Below are 19,793 nucleotides of genomic sequence, written 5' to 3'. Positions count from 1 at the left end.
AAAGGGCATCATAGAAATCAGTCCTGATCATTTCCCTTTGATGCCAATGTTAGTTTAAGAGCGTAGCTCTATGTTGTCTCAGCTTTGTGTCTGTGTGTGGAAAGATTAAAAATATTTTGTCTTTTTTTTTTATAACCATGTAGTTTAAGCCTAACCGTCTCACCATCTTTAGGATGAAGACTGTTCTTGGAGACAAGGGTAGTCGGATCAGACAGCTGATCGCTGAGGTCAAGAGGAGGTTCCCCGAAGACAGCGTGGTGGTAGGAAACAAAACGATACAAATAATTCGTATTTTAAGATCACGTGGCCGCCCTCGCTGGCCTCGCTGTCGGCCTTTATAAGTGTTCCATCAGTGCCGTCGACCCGATTTATATCGCCGTGTAAATTCCTTTGGTAATAAAAATAGGAAACACACAAACTCATGCTCATCACATCTGCTCAAAGAACTACATTTCCCTGAGCATGCCAGGGACGGACCGTCACCGGAAGTCAGCTTTTAGCTATAAATCCATTTCCGCATCCTGTGCGGGTCCTTTCCTGTCTACGGCCCATTGGAAGATGGCGGTGCAAATCTCCAAGAAGAGGAAGGTTAGCCCCCGTTTTACTCACAAACACGCTGCATTTGTTTAAAAATGGACTCACGCTGGATTTGATATGGTCATTTGGTGGCCGTCCTGGTATCAGATGTGCCCGCTTGGGTTGAATCCTGAGCGGATGAATCCAGATGCTGTCTGCGCTGTGACCTCCTCATTTGGCTAGCTAACATGGCTCTGAGCACCGAGGCCGGGCACAGTTACACACTGGTTGAAGTGTCTGACTTAAACACGACTTTAATGCCCGCTTTAAATCCTAATATGCGAAAAGACTTAGCTGAACTCTCATTTAAAGGTTGTTTGTGTCTGAGTCCAGGTTTTCGGAGGTGTTAGCTTCGCAGCCGTATTAATATAGAGCCAGAGACACAAACTGCCTCCTTAATGCTACTAATTCACTGAGAAATGTGGTTAATGAGACGTATGTGCAGTTAGAACTGTTCGGGTTAAATGTGGAGTCAGCACGGGGTTCATTTTAGTGAATCGTTCAAGGACATTAATTTTGAATTGGGAGGAATTTCACAGTAAAGCATGCGACATGTGGCAGCCTGCGTTTAAGCACTGAAGCCAGGCAAGCTGAAGTAAGCGGGTGATACAAATACAGCCTGTTTAAAAACTGCAGCGCGATGAGATTCTGCTCGTTTTGTCTTCAGCACTCACTCTGAATGTGACTGTGCTCTCTGTAGAAGTGAATCCTGCTGTGGTTTGAATGCCATCATGGGTAGTTAGGAACTTCAAATTATCCTTTACATGTTTTAAATAAGTGTGAGCAGTGTGTTAGCTTCAAGTAAGCCCGCTTTTAAAGGGTCAAACCCATTCATTCATTTTCTGTAGCTGTATTTTATTATCTGTGTGGTTTCGGGGCCACAGCAGATGCATCAGTGTTGTACCTGTTGCAGCACTTGAAGGATGCATTGGCAGTTGGTGTGTGAGTGTGCAGCCTGTAGATGCTGGCAGAAAGTCTGCTTGGTGCTGGATGTTTGAGTGTTTCATAAACATAAAGCTTAACTGTTCTCTGTCCACAGTTCGTCGCAGACGGTATCTTCAAGGCCGAGCTGAATGAGTTCCTGACTCGTGAGCTTGCCGAGGATGGTTACTCCGGTGTGGAGGTGCGCGTGACTCCAACCAGGACTGAGATCATCATCCTGGCCACAAGGTGAGCAGTCGGCTAGTAGGAACCCAGTGAGTAAAGTGCAAAGGCTTCTGATTTTAAATGGTCAGGTGTTACTCCAGTGATGAGACGGAGCAGGACTCAGTCTGGCTCTGCTGGTCGCTGGTTCTGATCCACGGCTAGGTTGCTTGCCCATCGCCCCTTTTTCATTAGTAGCTACTCGGGTCGACTCGCCACCGATCGACTTGTATGCTTGCTTGCTGTCATAGCAATGCCTCTCAATGTAGCACAACGCAATTAATGTCACATGAACGCTACAGCAAAGGTGGATGTTGAAGCGAATCTATACCTGCTGCTCGGTCTGTTGCATCTCGTTGCACTCGTGGGAACACAGTTGTTTTTGTAGCCATTTCTTTCGTTCCCAAGTTTAAAAAACAAGACGCTCTGATGCTTCAGTTGACGTTATTGATTAGCCAATTGGTGGCACGCAGTCAGAGGACGTCACATTTTAGTACCTGTTTGGAACCCCGGCCGAGTAGGTACTAAAAAAGTAACAGGTACTATGAACCTAATGGAAAACCCTGCAAACTGCTAATGGGAAAGGGGTGATGAGTCCCAATCCAAGAAGTTGTTACCGCTCCAGAAGATTTTGAGTTTAGAAACTAAACAAGTATAGAAGCTTAAAATGAGTCTCTACTGTAAAGTGGATATGCCATTACTTTGGCAGTGCGCATATGCATGTAAACACTGTTGGTCCATTTGTAAGACACAGTGTGTTAACAGTGGTCTGAGCATTTGCTATTTTTGGCCATTTTTAAAGACAAACATATTTTAAGCTCGAGAAAATAAAAGCTTACATTAAAAGACATCCTAGAAGTCAGTCCTGATCATTTCCTTTTAATAATGCAAATGTTGGTTTTTAAATAGGCATTAAGATCACTGGTAAAATTACATCCAGTGTCAGTTTTGTTTATATAGCTCATCTTCCTTCCATGTAAACTCGGTGTGCTTATCTAAAGAGATAACTACTTCAGCTGTGTAGCTCTATGTTGTCTCAGCTTTGTGCCGGTGTTTGTAAAGATCTGGGTTTTGTTTTGTTATTTTTACCCATGTGGTTTAACTCTAATCATCTCACCATCTTTAGGACCCAGAATGTTCTTGGAGAGAAGGGTCGTCGGATCAGAGAGCTGACCGCTGTGGTCCAGAAGAGGTTTGGCTTCCCCGAGGGCAGCGTGGAGGTAGGAAACCAAGAAATAAGACTAAGAAGTGTTTTAAGCTCACTGTCGGATGTATTTTAGTATTAAATAATCCCTCAGTGGAGACATATCGGAACAAATATCTAAAGGTTTGGGGGGGAGGGGGGTGTGAAATTGCTGGTTTGCCACAAAAATGTAAACATATGGAATTTGAAATTATTTTTTTAAGTCCTTTTTTTTTTTTGGTTTAAAATATTAATACTTTGCCAACAGCACTTGACAATAATATCATCCTAGTAGGAACCCAGTGAGTAAAGTGCAAAGGCTTCTGATTTTAAACGGTCAGGTGATGAGACGGAGCAGGACTCGTCCTAACATTTACTACTTTAGTTCAAATCTTTATTCCTAAAACTTTCAAGTAATAAAAAGCAACAGACTACAAAAACATATTTGTAACTCATAAAGTAACTTAAAGTTTCTTATTATTGTTATTATTTATATTAATTATAGAATAAAATGGAACAGAACAGCCTTTTATTGTCATTGGTCATGTACAGTGAAATTGTGGATGCTGCACCAACTGTGGAGGAATAAAAATATAAATAAATTAATAAAAAATATAATTAGTGTCACTGCTGCAGATTTCACCTGCTCTGCCTTTATAATGTGAGGGAGTGGACCTGTCTACCTCCTGAAGTTTGGTGTGTTTTGTTCTGATTTATATTTCCATGATTGAAGATGAACACATAAATAAATCTGGTGGTTTTTGGAAAATTGCTTTGGTAATGAACCCGCAAAATCATGCTCGTCGCATCTGCTCAGAGAACTACGTTTCCGTGACCATGCCAGGGACAGACCGTCACCGGCAACCAGCTATATCTATAAATCCATTTCCGCATCCTCTGCTGGTCCTTTCCTGTCTAAGGCCTGTTGGAAGATGGCGGTGCAAATCTGAAAGAAGGTCAGCACTGTTTTATCCCCGTTTTACTCACAAACATGTGGAAGCCTTTAAAAATGGGCTCACACTGGATGGGGTGTAATTTGTGCCTGTCTGGGTTCAATACTGAGCGGATGAGTCCGGATCCTGTCTGTGCTGCGACTGCTTCATTTGGCTGGCTAACATGGCTCTGAGCAGCAAGGCTGGTGCCTCTTTCCATGTTTTCCATATTTCCAGGTTGTTGATTGTCACGTCTAGGTTTCCATGTTCTTTGTCTTCCGCGTGTAGTAATTTAGTTCCTGCCAGTTTAGTTATCATCAGTATTGTTCTAGTTTCCTTCTTCCTTTTGTTTTGAGTGCTTGGTACGTTTTTTTTATTCAGTCACAATAAGCGACGCGTCTTTTGTCTAACACACCACACCTTCAAGTGTCTGCATTTGGACCCACACCAAGCACCAGCCTTCCCAGCTGTGACAGAAATGCTGCTGGGTCATCATGGTCAGGTCCATGATGACCCAGCAGCATTTCTTTGACAATATTTTTGAATTTGGCATTCGACCAAGGATTCTTGGACTATTGACCGAAGGAGACAGAGTACTTTGTCATGGCCATGATCTCCACTTCCCCGCCAGCTGGGGACCCAGCCGAGCCCTCCCAGCTCCCTGCGACGTCCATGCCACTAGGTCCAGCCACGTCTCAGCCAGAGGACTTTGCGACATCTGGCCCTGCCAAGCCTCGCCACCATCGCTGACCTTGTGGTCGGCCCCCAGATTGTTTTGCCAGTTACATCGACCTCCGGGTTGACCCCCTGAATTGTATTTATTTTGCAGTCTTGTGCTCGTTTTTTGAAAATGAATATCTGCTCAAAGAACTACATTTCCATGAGCATGCCAGGGACGGTCCGTCACCGGAAGCCAGCCTTTCGCTATAAATGCGTAAGACTAATCTGTGTTTTAAGCTCACTGTTGGATGGTTTTTAGTACGGAAAGTAATTCGTCAGTGGTGAGGTGTATCTGAACAAATGTTTGAAGGTTTCAGAGTTTGAAAAATAAATGCATTTGGCTGCAAAAATGTAAAAATATGGAATTTTAAACTGTTTAGAGGTCGTTTGTTTACAATATTAACACTTTGCCAACAGCAGTTTACAGTAATCTCATCCTGGTAGGAAACCCAGTGAGTAAAGTGCAAAGGCTTCTGATGTTAGACAGTCAGATTTCCCTTCAGTGATGATACGATGACGAGACGGAGCAGGACTCGGTCTCGCTCTGCTGGTCGCTGGTTCAGATCCACGTTCTGTGGTTCTGCTCCAGCACCTCAGAGCAGGAAGTCCTTTCCATGTGAAGACACAGAGGCATTTGTCTGAGAAGGGTCGAGGCATCAGGACTGTGCTGCAGACGGTGCAGGAAACCTGCAGTCCATCGTTACACATGCTGGTTTGATCCCGGTGTTTGTCTGTAATACTGAAATGTCCTTCCTCTTTCTTTTAGCTGTATGCTGAGAAAGTTGCCACTCGTGGTCTGTGTGCCATCGCTCAGGCTGAGTCTCTGCGCTACAAACTGCTGGGAGGCCTGGCTGTGCGCAGGTGAGCATGTCTGGATTTCTTTAATTTAACTAAATAATTTTTGTTACAAATTTCATCAGACTGGTGTGATTTAAACAGTTAATGACTCCACAGGGTTAACTTCCACCTTAGAAATGTTTTCTGCCATTGAGTAATAAGTAATGTACGTTTACACATAAGCTCTTTACATCAACACAATCTTGTGAATGAATGAATATTAACTTTAGTTTCACTATTATAATCGTCTGTGTATTGTTTTGTCCTTTAACACAAAGATAATTTATTAAACGTTTCTTAACGTTATGCGTCCTAACATGACATCTTAAGCTCTAAATACATCTCTGCACACAGTTTAATGTTTGGATGTTTTTCTCAAGTCAATTATTTATGAGTGTATTCTGCTCGTGGCACATCTCTTAGTATGTTGGACCCGACCCAAAGTATGAAATTTGATCGTAATCTAGAAGAGTAAACAGTAAAAATGCTGACAGAGGTTAAATTATGGTCAGTAGGAAACACCCTGTCATAAAAAACCTCATGTGTACTTTGAGGGTGAAGCCTGTGTTCTGTGTGTCGGCTTCTGTCCCTTCGGTGATGATACGATGACGAGTCGGAACAGGACTCATCCTGGTTCTGCTGGTCGCCGGTTCAGAATCACGTTCTGTGGTTCTGCTCCGGTTCCTCAGAGCAGGGGGTCCTTTCCAGGTGAAGACATTGAGGCATTTGTCTGAGAAGGGTCAAAGCACGCTTTAATGAAGCTCACTGATGAAGGAGGCGTCTCCTCCTCATGGCATGTTTTACCGATTTAAAACCTGAAGACCTCCAGCTGAACCCACCATGTAGAAAATTGATGTTTTTTATGAAGTCGACCAACCAGAATCATTTCAGTCACAGTGAAAGTTTCCTGAGAGAATCTTGCAGTACTTTGGATCCACTGATCGATTAGCCGCTAACGCTATTTTATCACTCTGCTTTTTCAGGGCTTGCTATGGCGTTCTGAGGTTCATCATGGAGAGTGGCGCCAAGGGCTGCGAAGTCGTCGTGTCCGGCAAGCTGAGGGGTCAGAGGGCCAAGTCCATGAAGTTTGTGGACGGTCTGATGATCCACAGCGGAGACCCCGTCAACTACTACGTCGACACAGCCGTCCGCCACGTCCTGCTGAGGCAGGGTGAGTGCAGCTCGGCCACATGCAGCCAAATCAAACTGCCATCGCGTTGTTTTGGTGGCACTGATGTGTTTATTTAATGCTCTCAGGTGTGCTGGGCATCAAGGTGAAGATCATGCTGCCCTGGGACCCCAGCGGTAAGATCGGCCCCAAGAAGCCCCTGCCCGACCACGTCAGCATTGTGGAGCCCAAGGAGGAGACCCTGCCCACCACACCAATGTCTGAGCAGAAGGGGGCCAAGCCAGAGGTGCCCGTCATGCCCCAGGGAGCACCTGTACCCACTGCATAAGAGGGTAAGAGACAGGGTTTTATTTGACTGCTGCAGGGCCTTCACAAGGCTGTATACTAATGATAGATCCTGTCCTGCTGCTAACCTAAGAGAGAAAACACAAAAAATAAATTAGTTTTTTAGTTCTTCTGCAGTAAAATTGGAGGTTCCTGTGAATTCTGATAAGTAGATATGTTCTGTTTGCTACAGTGGAGCTTCAACAGGTTTAAATTATGACATTTTAGCCATTCGGGTACGTTCGGGTGACACTGTTGCTGTCCTGATAATATATCGCAAAATAATCTGGATCCAGTGATTTAACACAGACTGTGGTGTTGGACGGTCTCACACGGCTCCCTTCGGTGATGATACGATGACGAGTCGGAACAGGACTCATTCTGGTTCTGCTGGTCGCTGGTTCAGAATCACGTTCTGTGGTTCTGCTCCGGTTCCTCAGAGCAGGGGGTTCTTTTCAGTTGAAGACATCGAGGCATTTGTCTGAGAAGGGTTTCAGCTCACAAACACGAACCGTGACACTTTTACAGGACACCAAAAACAGTCTTTTAGGAACTCACAGAAACTGAGGTCAACAATTTGAGCTCAGGATTCAGTTTACTGATTTCTGAAACTGGGTTTAATTCTCTTTTTTTTTCTCTTTGCAGGTTTTCAGTCGTCACACCAGATGGAAGCAAGGCCCTTTGATTTTTGTGTACAAAAACAATAAAATTTGGAAAATACACTTAAAACAATAAGTGGATTTATTTAACTGCCTGTAGGTTTCATGTGGAGTGGGAAAACTGAGGGAAAAGTTTACAATTTTCCCAACCAGCTCATCTTCAAAACATGTCAAAGTGCTCAGAAGATTATGAGCCGACCTCTTAAACACAATGTAATGGTTTTTTCCTGGTGTGTGGGAGCAGCAGGTTTATTTCACAGCAGAATGCAGAGTCACTGCTGAAGTATGAAACCAGTGTTGGGCATAAAGAAAGTATATGGTAGAGAAAAGTCAAAGTAATGTCCCCGTGGAGGACACAGGATGTGAAATCTAATATTCTATTCAAAATAGTGAAAATCTAAAAGTTGCTATGGCGCCCCCTGGTGGGTGGAAGATGGAATTTACACGTAAAGTAAGCTTCAAAATTTGGACATTGTACATGCAGATTGTTGGTTTTAAAATGCGTTTCAGCTTTAAGTTTTGCATTTAATGCACAGCTGGTTGTCAAACTGTGGTGCTGGCCCCGCTGGTGGGACACGAACCACCAGGTAAGAAATATGAATTAAGGTGAAATTGATACTCACCTTGAAAGTAAATAAATCAGGACTTTTGTTTTGTGTGTCAATGACTGATTGAAAAGAGAACTGCGTCAGTGTGGAAACCAATGAGTACAAGACTGATGTTCACAGCTTCACGGAGTGTTTAACGAGAAAAGTGAGTAAGCTGAGTGAAATGCCCCTTTAGGGTGACGTCAGAAGGAAAGATGTGTCACTGCTCCATTTTCGGGTGCAACAAACGTCACGTGTGACGTAAGTGTGGCAGCCTACAGTAAATGTGAATATATCACACCATCCATACAACTTTACACTGAATAAATATATTTTAGAAATATACGAGTATAAATAAACGGTTATCAGTCTGCGCACGCGCGCTTTCCCCGTTTCAGGGTAAATTAAAAAGTTTGATAAGAAAGGGAATCGTGTTGCAGCCGAGTGATCCATCTTCTCGGCACTAAAGAAGGTCCGGGTTAGGCCACGCCCCCTGGTTGCTACCTGTAGAAAAATGTAACAGGTGAACTCCCAGCTCCCACCCGGACCACCGCTGAAGACACGATGAGTCTGCCGGACTACAAATCAACAGAAAAACCGCCTTCGTCCGCGGCTCCGGTAAGACTGCAGCCCTCGGTGCGATCGTTTGGAAGTTTGGTGGAGCTGAAGGAAATCCTCCACCTGCTCGGGGGCTGAACAGGTGGATGCAGGTGTAGCCAGACAACAAATTATAACTTTTTCCAAAGTGAAACAGGGCAGATGTTTGCTGTGCTGCTGTTTCACGGCATTTTAATCTCTAACAGTTTTCCAGAGACGCGTTAAAGGGCGCTCTGGTTCACAGGAATCAAACTTCCAACTTCGAGGAAGTTTCGTCTGAAATGTTCCCAAAACCTTTCCTGCCGTTTTAGGATTAATGGGAACACCGTTTAACTTCTCTGTGCATGTAAAGGTGGAGCCGACGCAGTGAGCGGTGGGATTTCACCGACTTACTGAAGTATTGCTGTACTTTCAGTTTAGCAGTATATGTAGTACTTTACTTGAGGAACAAGGAAAACGCTGTCATTCATTGGCAGCTACGGTCGGTTCCTTTACGGGCAAATGAGGCGCTGATACAAAGCAGTGCACTGTTACAGCCACAGCTCGGTCATAAAACAGCCACTAATCATCCAATTATAGAGGCAATGTTTGTGAATACTGCAGTCAGGAATGAGAATATTTCCAGAGAATATTTTTAATTTAGATGCTTAAGACCATGAAATGTTGTCTCTGTGCATTGGTTTGGTTTTAACGCTTCTTTATAATATTTAAAGTGTGGTGCGCATGTTTCCTTCCAGTTTTTCTCAAATTAGAGTACAGTATCAGAGAAATGTAGTGTAAGTATCACAGGTAAGAGAGTAAAAAGTGACGCATCGCTGGGTAAGCAGCATTTTACAGCTGAAGCTGTTTACACTGTGGGTATGTCCCGGCTCACAGCGGTGAGCCTGTAGGGCTGATCTAACATGTCTGCATGTCCATGCATCTATTTTCTGCATTTTCCTGTCTTTTATGATCATGTGATAATAAAATAGGTGTTTATTTGTACTCAAAGAGCTTACATGCAGGCTAAATGTCCGCGCTCATGAACCATAGTAACATGGGACTTTTAAGCATATTATGTGGCACAATTAAAATAATTTAAAGAAAACAAACAACAGCAAAATGTTAAGAGACAATGTTTTTGTACATGGTGATTGGTTTTGTTTTTTGTTTTTTGTTTTTTTTGTATAATCTTTGTAAAATCTGTTGAAATCTGAAATTTTTATATGTGAATCCTTCCTCTGAATTTAGTGGCATCAGGTAAAAACTACAATATATTTCAAATCTACACTGTTTTCATTAATTTTATATTTTTTAAATGAATATATAATAAACAAATAAACATGTGAAAGGCGTTATCCATAATTTTAATGTTAGTCCTGTGAGGCCGCCCTGACAGGCTGCTTCAGTGTTGACAGACCATGAAGGAATGCAGTCTTATCTACCTGTGCAAATCATTAAGTGGGTGATTCATGCTGCCTGACAGCCTTGCAGAGCTACACACAGTCTGTGCATTCAGGTATTTATTTAGCTTTCTCTATGTGTAGAAAATACTCTTTAAACTCAAGTGAAAATCCTTGTTGTCAGGAATGATCAACATTCAAACTGTATGTAAAGTAAAATGAGCACGCTCCATCGAGACAAGGGGAGGGAAAACTACAAGATGAATATGGATCATCCACAGGAGATGTCTTAGAACCCTCCTTCAAATGCAAACACTTCTAATAAATATGATTAATTTTAAGACTAATTAGTTGTGTTGCAGATTTTGCAAACTAAATTGATCTATTATTGGTTATGTGTGACTTTGACTCACAATAATAAGATAAAAGCTGCTTAAACTTTTGATTTATAATCGTCTGTATTTGAGCATGAGGCTGCACATAAGCCCAGTGTTTAAATACTGTAACTGTTCCTGCAGTCATTTGGTGCACTCTGCAGAAACCTAAATATCGTCTTTTTCCTCAGAACTTTCATGTTGTGCAGTTAAATGTCGGGGGTCACCTGTACACCACCACTCTGAGCACGCTCAGGAAGCACTCCGACTCCAAGCTGGCGGAGATCTTCAGCGGACCGCCCAAACTGCGTACTGACACACAGGGACGCTACTTCATTGACCGCGATGGGTCACACTTTGGAGCCATCCTGGAGTTCCTGAGATCAGAACAGCTGCCCAAGGAGAACATCCAGGAGGTCCGACTTATCACGATGTAGCTCTGCTCGTATAAAGCTCCATATTTTTACTTTCTGATTCTACTAGACTGGCTTTGGATGATTCACAATTCAAAATAATCCTTTTTTGTATTTACTGGGCTTTGGCGCCACTGGCACAAACTGTTTTAACTCCTCCTCCTTTTAATTAAGCTTTCTTCTGATTGGTTGCGCCTGCAAACCTGTTAGACTGGGAAGATTATTAGGACTGTCCTCACACTGTTTGGCCATGTTTAATATGAACATCCGCCATAAGTTTACATCGAAGAAGTTCTTAATCGTTTTAAAGTATTTAAGATATGAATATAAAACCAGTTTAAAAAACAGGGGGTGTGCCCTGCTGCCAAAATGAATTTTAAGTTTGCAACTCGTGTTTCTGCAGGTTCATAAGGAGGCGATCCACTACAACATCAAACCGCTGATCAAACTCTTGGAGGAGACTCCTCGGCTGTTTGGAGAGCTGGTGGGAAGGCAGCAGTTCCTCTCCAGAGTCCCACACTACAAGGAAAACATCGAGGTGAGCTGCACTCACACCAATAATCCACGACTGTTTGTAGTTTACACTCCTACTTTGGAATTCATGCAACTTCACATTTCCACTTTTTGAATGATCATTTAGAATTTTTCCTCCAGGTTCTGATTCGTATCGCCAGGGCCGAGGCCATCGCCGCACGCCACTCCTACATCATCATCTGCGTGCTGAGGACGGAGGAGGATTTGGGCTTCTATGATAATGCCATTAACAGCTTGGAGGCGGCTAAGGAGTCGGTGGTGACGTTCGGGCCGTGGAAGGCCGCCCCGTTGGTCAAAGATCTGCTGGACTGTGTAAAGATGGACATCGAGAACCAGGGCTACAGGGTGAGCATCCAGCCTCACGCCGTGGAGAAGAGCTTCCTGTCCAGGAGCTACGACTACTTTTATCAACTCACATTCACCTGGTGGTGATGAGACGGCTGAACAAAACTTGAAACCGTGCATACTCTTTCTTTAAAAAAATTACAGACTGCACTTTGTTATGTTTTTGTTATAGAGCCACACTAAAACAAAGGCTCAGTAAAGCATCGGTCTATCATTAATTTCAAAGGTACTGACTTCCTGAAAGATGGAGGAAAAAAAAAAGAGGGCTTGTAGCTTCTGCTTGTGATGAGTGAAGTGCATCTTTCCTAGTAGCCAGCAGGGGGCGACTTCTCAGGTTTCAGAAGTCCAGCTGACCTCAGGGGACACTTTAGTGATGAGTTTGGGGTCTTACTCTCTAGCTTTCAGTCTTGTTTACTAGGACATGATGATATGTTTTAATCATTGTCTCTGTTAGTGTCCAGAAGGACTTCAGGCTGGGGCAGCCTTGTGATTTTCATCTGCCTGTCTGTGTTTGTCAGTCAGAGCTACGCCTCACCGTTTTTTCCTTTTCAAACTTGATATTTTTATTTAAACAATAAATGTTCAGCTCAAGGCTTCACAGCAGGACCTGAATAATCAGTGGGTGATGTTGCATTATGGCTATGTTAATGTTTTATGTACAGTCTGTGGGTTTAAGCGCCTGCTGCCAAGCAAAGATTTCTATCTTTTAATTCATTTCAGATGCTTATAAATATAAATGTTGGTTCATATTCAGTGCTGTGTTGAACAAACACTAACTACTCTATTATTAAATCTTCTTGTCCACCCGCAGGTCTCAGTAGTAACTTGTTTAATTAGATGGCATCGTCCACACGTGAAACTCATCCTACTGTCGTTACTGTAACACGAGCCACACAGCTTCTTGCATACGATTTGATGCAAATAATAAAAAGCAATTACAACATTTAGTCAAACAAAATGTCTGAATTTAGTTTTTCACATATTTCCTAAATATTTGGAAATATGTGAAAATGATAACTCAACAGTTATGTGACATTTAAATTCAAAGAATTTAAATAAAACTCAGTTTCTGTTGGTCAGATTTCTTTCTTTTTTTTCAATCAAACCTAAATACCTAACCTAAATATCACAGAGAGAAAAGTAGTGTGATCGCAAACAATCCACAGGACAGCAGCCACGTACGTCTCCTACATTTACAGCACAAATGATCTTCGAGTGAACACAAAGACGTTTAGAAAGGCAAACAGCTGTGAAGTGTCTATGACGGGTCAGGTTTGTCCGTGCCCTGCAGAAAATCAGCCCCGTAGTAGAACTGGATCAAAAGAAACGAAATCAGTTTTTCTTTTTTGTTGACCAAGTGTACCAAAGGGTTTCTTGTTTCTCCAATTTAATTGAGAAATCAGTGTTTGGTTTTATTTACCTAAATTGATCAAGGGGCCTAATTAAGACAGATTTTGGATTTGGTCACTTGGCCACATGATTTCATACAAATCCAGAGTGATGGTTTCTTTCATAAAAGGCAACATGTCCAGTGATCCTTGGCGTTAACTGTCTGGTCATTCAGTCCTTAGCGTGTTGCTGTGTTAGACTTTCTAACCAAAGGTTGGTCGTTTAGTATAAAACTTCATACACTGTAGCCGGGGAAGTTAAGTCAGTGACGAAAAAAAGAGCGTCACACACACGACAACCAAGCATTTCACAACCCAGTTTAAGAGAACTAAAAAGGTCATTTAAAAAAAAAGAACAAGTGTCCTGACAGAAAGCAGAGCAGTGTTTGCCACAGAGCAGGGCATAGCATCCATCAGCTGTCTCATGTCAGACCACATCCTTTGTGATCAGAGTGTGACTAAACGGCAACAAACAGCGGTTACAGGGGCCGATTGTGCAGCTCGGAGGCCACAGAAAGAAAAAATCTGGGGTCGTTTCCACAAGCAGCCCATGAGTGTCCTGCTGGTGTGTCTTCCACAACATTAACCTAGATTTGTTAACATGATAAAATTACAGACAATCTTCAGTTTTCATCTAAAGGACGTTCAAAAGAAAAAACAAAACTAACAAGTAGCACTGCTGCACACAGTGAGCTTGACAGGGAGCATTTAATAAAGTCCCAACAGCTATAAATACCTAAGTTGGTCCACAAATATTTGGTGAATTCATGAGTGAATGTTTGGTCGCTGAAAAGTCAGATGGCAGGATATCTTCTAAACATCAGAATGTTAGCAGCTGACAAGCTCTTCTTGAAGAATTTCTTCGAATTTTAGCTCAAGTGCAGGATGACGCGCAAAGAGAAAAAAGGTTTGCTGAGGTATTAGGTCAAAGCACGATTTCTTCCCTTGTTCAAAGAAAGAGGAGGGGTGGACACGTAGCATACAGTATTTTCACCACAATGACACAATTGCACTTCCTCACAAAAGCCCCTGAGGATGAAATATTGCACAAGATTTCACACCCTGGATCTCATTATAAGAAAAGTGATGCTGCTAAGTGACAATTCAAAAAACTCAAAAAACAACGTTTTTGTTTGTGTTTAACACAAACGCCGTTACTCAGCTCTGAGCGTGAGCAGACATCTTTTTATTCTTTGCTGTTTCACAAAACTGTGCCACCTGTGATCAGCCCAGCAGCACTGTTTGACTGGATCATTTGAGCAAAGCATAAGAGTGCAGTTAACAAGTCCTCTAATCTTGCTTTAAAGCCACAGGTCAGGCACCTTCAGGCAGGCACCAGTAGCAGGAATGAACTGAGCAAATCTAAATTAAAAATAGATATCAATATAAAGATCGATTATTTAGAATTATGTTATTGTGTTGGCGTTTATTTCACTAAAACTTTGGATGTCTAAAGTGGAAAATATCAGAAGAAGTTTGAAAACCACTGATTGAAACCACACACTGTAAAAGAGATGAACACAGCTGCTGTATCACCCACTGGTCTGGCCTGTGCATCTGAAGCTTCAGTGTTTGCATTTTGCCTTCTGACATGTTCGTTTTTCAATGTTGAGATGGAAGCTTTGAGTGCAAAGACCCAGCTGGGTTTTCAGTATAAGGATCCTTGTGCTCTTTTGCGTTCCTGTTTTTTGTGACCACACAGACCCTGCAGAGAATTTAAGCTACAGTCCACCGTCCGTCCACCTTTGATTATAAAGCACTTTAAAACAACTACAGCTGACACAAAGTGCTGTGCATTGAAACTAAACAAAATAATAAAAATACGACATAATAAGATATAAATAAAACCATAAAAAAGATTCAAGCAAACACAAACGTCTGGGATGATTTGTGTCTCACAGGAAACCAAATGATGTGTCAGATAATTCTATTAAAATGCTCCAGAATGAACCAGCACCATAAACATGGTGGAGAGGTCCAGTTTAGTGACGCCAGTCTGGCTCCTAAAAATTGATTAGTGACCACCTAACAACCACCGGTCATCAGGGGAAAATGAGTATCCTAACTGGATGTGACTGGTTGCTGGAGACTGCTGTGACGTCAAATGCTAAAGCTTAATTCATGCAGGTCTGCAGACCAGTCAGTGACCCACCAGTAAGCACCAGGTGGTTGTTGTCATTGAGTAAAACTCCTTGTAAAACGCTTTACTGCACGCTGCTGCACCGAAAGCCTTTTTGGAACAGCTTTGCACTGCAGGTTTCTACAGTCACCCATAGTTTGTATGGAAGACGCTGACTTGTCTGCAAACAGTCACCGACTACAGGCCACTCTGCAGCGAGTCTGTGACTGCAGCACAAACTGGAAACAGAGACGCTTGAATCATGTTGATTTGGCAGTGAGGCACAACTTGTACTTTGAAGTTGTTCGTGGACAAATCTGCGTCTTCACTGCAAATGCATAGCCGCAGCAATCTGCCACTAACTGAAACGATCACTAGGAAGTTTTGGGTGTGGCACCCTGTTTGTAACTGAGACAGCCACCAACCTCCTGCAACCACTCATCATTTTTCCCTGGTTACTGGAGATTACCAGGGAGTTGCTGTCCAGTCTAGGCCTGTGTCACTACAGCTGTATCCAGTGTATGTAACAGTATTTTAGATTTTATTCTCTTAAAAACATACAAGGTACTGTGAAAATCCTTTCACATGGTATCCAAATATGTATGTTTGCAGTTTGGAGTAAAATGCAGAAGCAGCACAGGTCTGATGGGCAGGGACAGCAGGAGCTTTGATGTGATTTAAAGAAATGGAAAAAGCTGCTCGTTATAAGCACAGAAATGAGCTTTCACACATAAACACATTTTACTGAATGTGTTTGTGATGAAAAACATTTAACACGTCGTGCTAAATACCTGTGAGGCTCGTATCAGTGAGGCTGAAGGCTGATGTGAGCGTCCTGTTTTGTTTGGGGTAACACAGGAAATGAAGGCGGCAGTCTAGAAAGAGCTGAGGCAGCAGCGACGAGAACAAAACACGCTCCAGTGTTGAAATCACAAACATGATGAGAGTCCTGCTGCTCACCAGTCTTCTCCTGACAGGTACAGATTGTTTGTTGTTGGTTTGATTCTTAGCTACAGAGGTTTCTCCTTTTTTTGAGATTTGTATTCTTTAAAAGCTCTTTTAAATGTAAATGAACACGTGTCTGATGAAGACACACAGAAAGAAGTTTTGCTTCACTTGAATTACTTTTACTTTTTTATCTAATCTTTTTTTTAGGATCCATTTATCCAATCGTTTTAATATTCAGAACCGATTGTGATTAAAAATGAAATCTGAAACACAGACCTCATGAAGGCAAAGCTTTTATCTCCACACAGGGTTTTGTGTGACTGGTTGGATGTGTTTGATTGTTTGCAGGTTTACTCAAAAATAGATTTGCATAAAAATTCTACAGGAGGTGAAAAAGTCTCCCAACTTGTGAGAAAGTGAGAAATTGTCTTAATTTTCTCATGAAAATAAAATTCAAATTAAAAACTTCAAACATTTCGAGAGACTCACACGTGGAGGGAACTTTTAGTCTGTAACTTAATTAAAATTTACATTTAAAAGATTAAAAACGTCATTTTATTCATTGTTATTTGTTATCCTATATACAACTCTGACTTTTAGGTTTCCATGTCTGTTCCTAATGTTTGATGCAGATCTGTAGTTCTGAACTGTAGCCGAACAATTTATTGGCTTTTTGGGGGGGTTGTGTTTTCCTTCTTTGTTTTTTTGTCATATAATTTTTTTTTATCTCTCATTTCAAATACATTCAACAGGGCGGCTGACTGTATAAAGGTGATTATAGACACAGGGGAAAATCGTTGGTATGCAATTTGGTCCTCGACCTTTTGTCATGTTGGCCTCGTGCAGGGAGTTCTCTGACCTTTTAGTCTTTAAGTCTTAAAAATGTGCAAACAGCACAAGCAGGGAAAGTCTTTCTTTAAACTGCTTTTTTTTTCCTTAAAATGAAAATTACAGACTACAAAGTTGGACTGTACTGTAAGAAAATATTAAAGAGCACAGATGTTTGAATATTACTGCATACTAAATTGCTCCTTTTAGATCTTTCATGTCTTTCATGAAGGTTTTATCAGATTTGTTTAAATAAAAAATCTCTTGTTGACAGGTGCGAGGTGCAAAAAGGACGTGTTTGTGTACAGCACAGTTGGAGGAGACGCTCTTCTTCCATGCATGGTGTCCTCAGACTGCTCCGCCATCTCCTGGACCTTCTTTAACAAAGGCACGGACGTGCGGTTCGTCCATGAGGTCGTCAATGGGAAGGTGACGGCCGATTCAGACAAATCCAGCCGTATGACCTTCACATCCAACTGCTCCATCAGCCTCCGCAACCTCAGGGTGCGGGACGCTGGATCCTACGTCTGCCTGAGGAACGACCAGCCTGTCACTGACGTTTACCTCTCCCTCCTCACAATCTCGTCTTTCTCCACCTTCACCGACCTCCAGCCTGGAGGAATCCTCTCCTTGACCTGCACCTTCTTCACTTACTATGACGCAGGGAGCTGCAAGTCATACTCAAAGAGCGTGTTCGGCCAGAGCTGGGTGGATGAGGATGGGAGAAAGCTGCCCAACAACAGCAGGTTGGTTTTTTAGGTCATTTTATTTCTGTTAATCATAAAGACTATTACCATAAATAACCCATAACACATGTTGTGCTGTATTGCAATAAATGTTTTCTTTATTGCAATCATCTTAATAGATAACCATTTTTTTTATTTTAATCGTTTAAAAACAGCTAGTACCATTAAATATAAAATATGAGAAAAAGTAAAAGATTTATTTATTCTTTATCTAAGGAGGAAAATATTTCCTGTTATTAAAAAAATCTAAATTGCGAGAGTATCTGAGCTGAATTTAGATCGATGAGGTTCTAATACAGACACATACACACAGCAAAATACACAAAATGAGTATATGAGATAAAGACTGAATAAAAAAAACAACCAGAATTATAAACTTATATTTTACATTATAAAAGAAAATGTAAGTTAAATTAAATTATTGTCTCAGACCAAAACTAAAAGCAGAAATGTTCAGGTGAACACTGCCTGGTGATGAACGACAGCTGTGTGATGTTTCTCTGTCCGTTTCACCTCTGTGCAGGTACAACCTGACCAGCCACACTCGCTGCAACATCACTCTGGTGACAAAACTCCAGAAGGACGACAACAACAGGAGGTGGAGGTGTCTGGTGAACACCACAGAGAACAGCAGAGCCGTGTTTCTGGACTTCAGGTCTGCCTTTTTGTTCCAAAATAATGATGATGACAGCCTGAATCCTTCGGTCACGGCGATGTGTCAGGTGAAGCTGCCCATCAGCCGCATCGTGCTCTGTGTGGCCCTCCCGATCATGGTGACCATAGTGGCATTCTTCACGTGGAAGTCAGACCGCGAGAGGGCCAAAGCATCAGCAGAATCCTTCATGCTCCACGAGATCAACTGACCGTCCATCACTGCAGGATTTTTGTAGTATTTTCACTTCTCTGGCCCCTTTTCAATCATCACATCCTCATGGATCCTGTAAGAGAATACTACTACAGTTATGTTGCAGTATTGTATTATTAATGACATATTTTGCATGTATGCAAAAAAAAGGTTCTTGTTGTTTTTTAGTTCTTTGTTTGTTTGGGTTTTTAGATTTGTTTTTATTGCACTGCTGAAATGTGAAAAAGACGTCGCCTGGATGCGATCTGTTGCGTTGTTTTAAAGCCTGTATAGATCTTTCAGCATTGATGGTACCAGGGCATAATCAGACCCAACCAATATAACCCCCCAATAAAATTATGAATTATCTTGCATAAATAGGCTGTTGAATTTCTTTACTGATTTCAGGTATTACCAGCAAAATAGTTGCATGTTTAATCATCTGGGAATTTACCCAGATTTATTTATTTATTTAGGCAGAGATCTTGACCCCCATTGGTAAACATTATTCTGAAAAGTTTCCACAATTTGTAGACAGTTTTTGGAGCTCGGTGAACCTCTGTCCATCCTCTCTTTTTATACCTGGTCTGTTACTGACCTGTTGTTAATTAACACAGCTGTGAAATATCCTCCAGTTGATGCTTTTTAGTACCACTTACTTTTCCAGCCTTTGTTGTCCCAACTTTTCTCAGATGTGTTGCTGCTGTCAAATTCAAAATGAGCTAATGTTTTATAGTAAAATATTTCACTTTAAACATTTTTAATGTTTTGGTGTTGTATGTTGAATAAAATGTTGGTTTATGAGATCTGAAAATAATTGCATTGTGTTTTATTTACAAACTTTGTTGACATTGGGGTTGTAATTGTCTGAAATCGCTAAAAGTGTGCGAAGATGCAAGGTCATAGCTTCACTGCATTACACAGCTACAAAGTATTACAAAGCTAAAACAAATAGTAGATCATCCAAATATCATTACTCACATTTGCTTAAATAGAAAAATAGTAAATACGTGCAGTGATTCACTGAAATATGCATATATACAAAACAAATAGGAACAACAAGAGTACAATTCTAACAAGTCTGAAAAGTCCATATTTGGCATGATCACCTTTATTCATCAGCACAGCTTGAACTCTCTTTCACTGCTGTCTTGTAATTTCTATAAGTGGTCTTCAGGAATAATC

The 19,793-nt window shown here is 41.7% G+C and overlaps 3 protein-coding genes and 3 non-coding genes across 6 annotated transcripts; all 6 read left to right on the top strand.

The window, feature by feature from the left end:
* Positions 1 to 432: 432 nt before the first annotated feature.
* rps3 (ribosomal protein S3) lies at positions 433 to 7,579 on the top strand. The gene is made up of 7 exons (XM_085244316.1): positions 433 to 588; positions 1,616 to 1,746; positions 2,846 to 2,939; positions 5,321 to 5,415; positions 6,375 to 6,562; positions 6,649 to 6,852; positions 7,490 to 7,579. Exons 1-6 carry the CDS (start codon positions 463 to 465, stop codon positions 6,846 to 6,848), a joined length of 834 nt encoding a protein of 277 aa, XP_085100442.1. The 5' UTR covers positions 433 to 462; the 3' UTR covers positions 6,849 to 6,852; positions 7,490 to 7,579.
* On the top strand, positions 5,052 to 5,201 carry LOC146560348 (small nucleolar RNA SNORD15). The gene has a single exon (XR_014888400.1). It is a non-coding gene; the product is annotated as a small nucleolar RNA SNORD15 (small nucleolar RNA).
* On the top strand, positions 5,981 to 6,130 carry LOC146560347 (small nucleolar RNA SNORD15). Its single transcript, XR_014888399.1, has one exon. It is a non-coding gene; the product is annotated as a small nucleolar RNA SNORD15 (small nucleolar RNA).
* On the top strand, positions 7,185 to 7,334 carry LOC146560346 (small nucleolar RNA SNORD15). Its single transcript, XR_014888398.1, has one exon. It is a non-coding gene; the product is annotated as a small nucleolar RNA SNORD15 (small nucleolar RNA).
* An 895-nt stretch (positions 7,580 to 8,474) lies between the features above and the next one.
* kctd14 (potassium channel tetramerization domain containing 14) lies at positions 8,475 to 12,758 on the top strand. The gene is made up of 4 exons (XM_085245115.1): positions 8,475 to 8,708; positions 10,635 to 10,859; positions 11,260 to 11,394; positions 11,511 to 12,758. The coding sequence occupies exons 1-4, from the start codon at positions 8,655 to 8,657 to the stop codon at positions 11,820 to 11,822; spliced, it is 726 nt and encodes a 241-aa protein (XP_085101241.1). The 5' UTR covers positions 8,475 to 8,654; the 3' UTR covers positions 11,823 to 12,758.
* Positions 12,759 to 16,120: 3,362 nt separating this feature from the next.
* Positions 16,121 to 19,382, top strand: LOC146560343 (uncharacterized). The gene is made up of 3 exons (XM_085245114.1): positions 16,121 to 16,219; positions 17,293 to 17,764; positions 18,288 to 19,382. The coding sequence occupies exons 1-3, from the start codon at positions 16,180 to 16,182 to the stop codon at positions 18,625 to 18,627; spliced, it is 852 nt and encodes a 283-aa protein (XP_085101240.1). The 5' UTR covers positions 16,121 to 16,179; the 3' UTR covers positions 18,628 to 19,382.
* The last annotated feature ends 411 nt before the right edge of the window (positions 19,383 to 19,793 follow it).

Source organism: Mchenga conophoros, linkage group LG14, assembly GCF_057382185.1.
Source record: "Mchenga conophoros isolate Kocher_MC1m ecotype Shallow Benthic linkage group LG14, M_conophoros_male_GT1.1, whole genome shotgun sequence".
Lineage (NCBI taxonomy): Eukaryota > Metazoa > Chordata > Actinopteri > Cichliformes > Cichlidae > Mchenga > Mchenga conophoros.
Note: the sequence above shows the minus strand (reverse complement) of the source record. Positions and strands in the feature narration are given on the sequence as shown.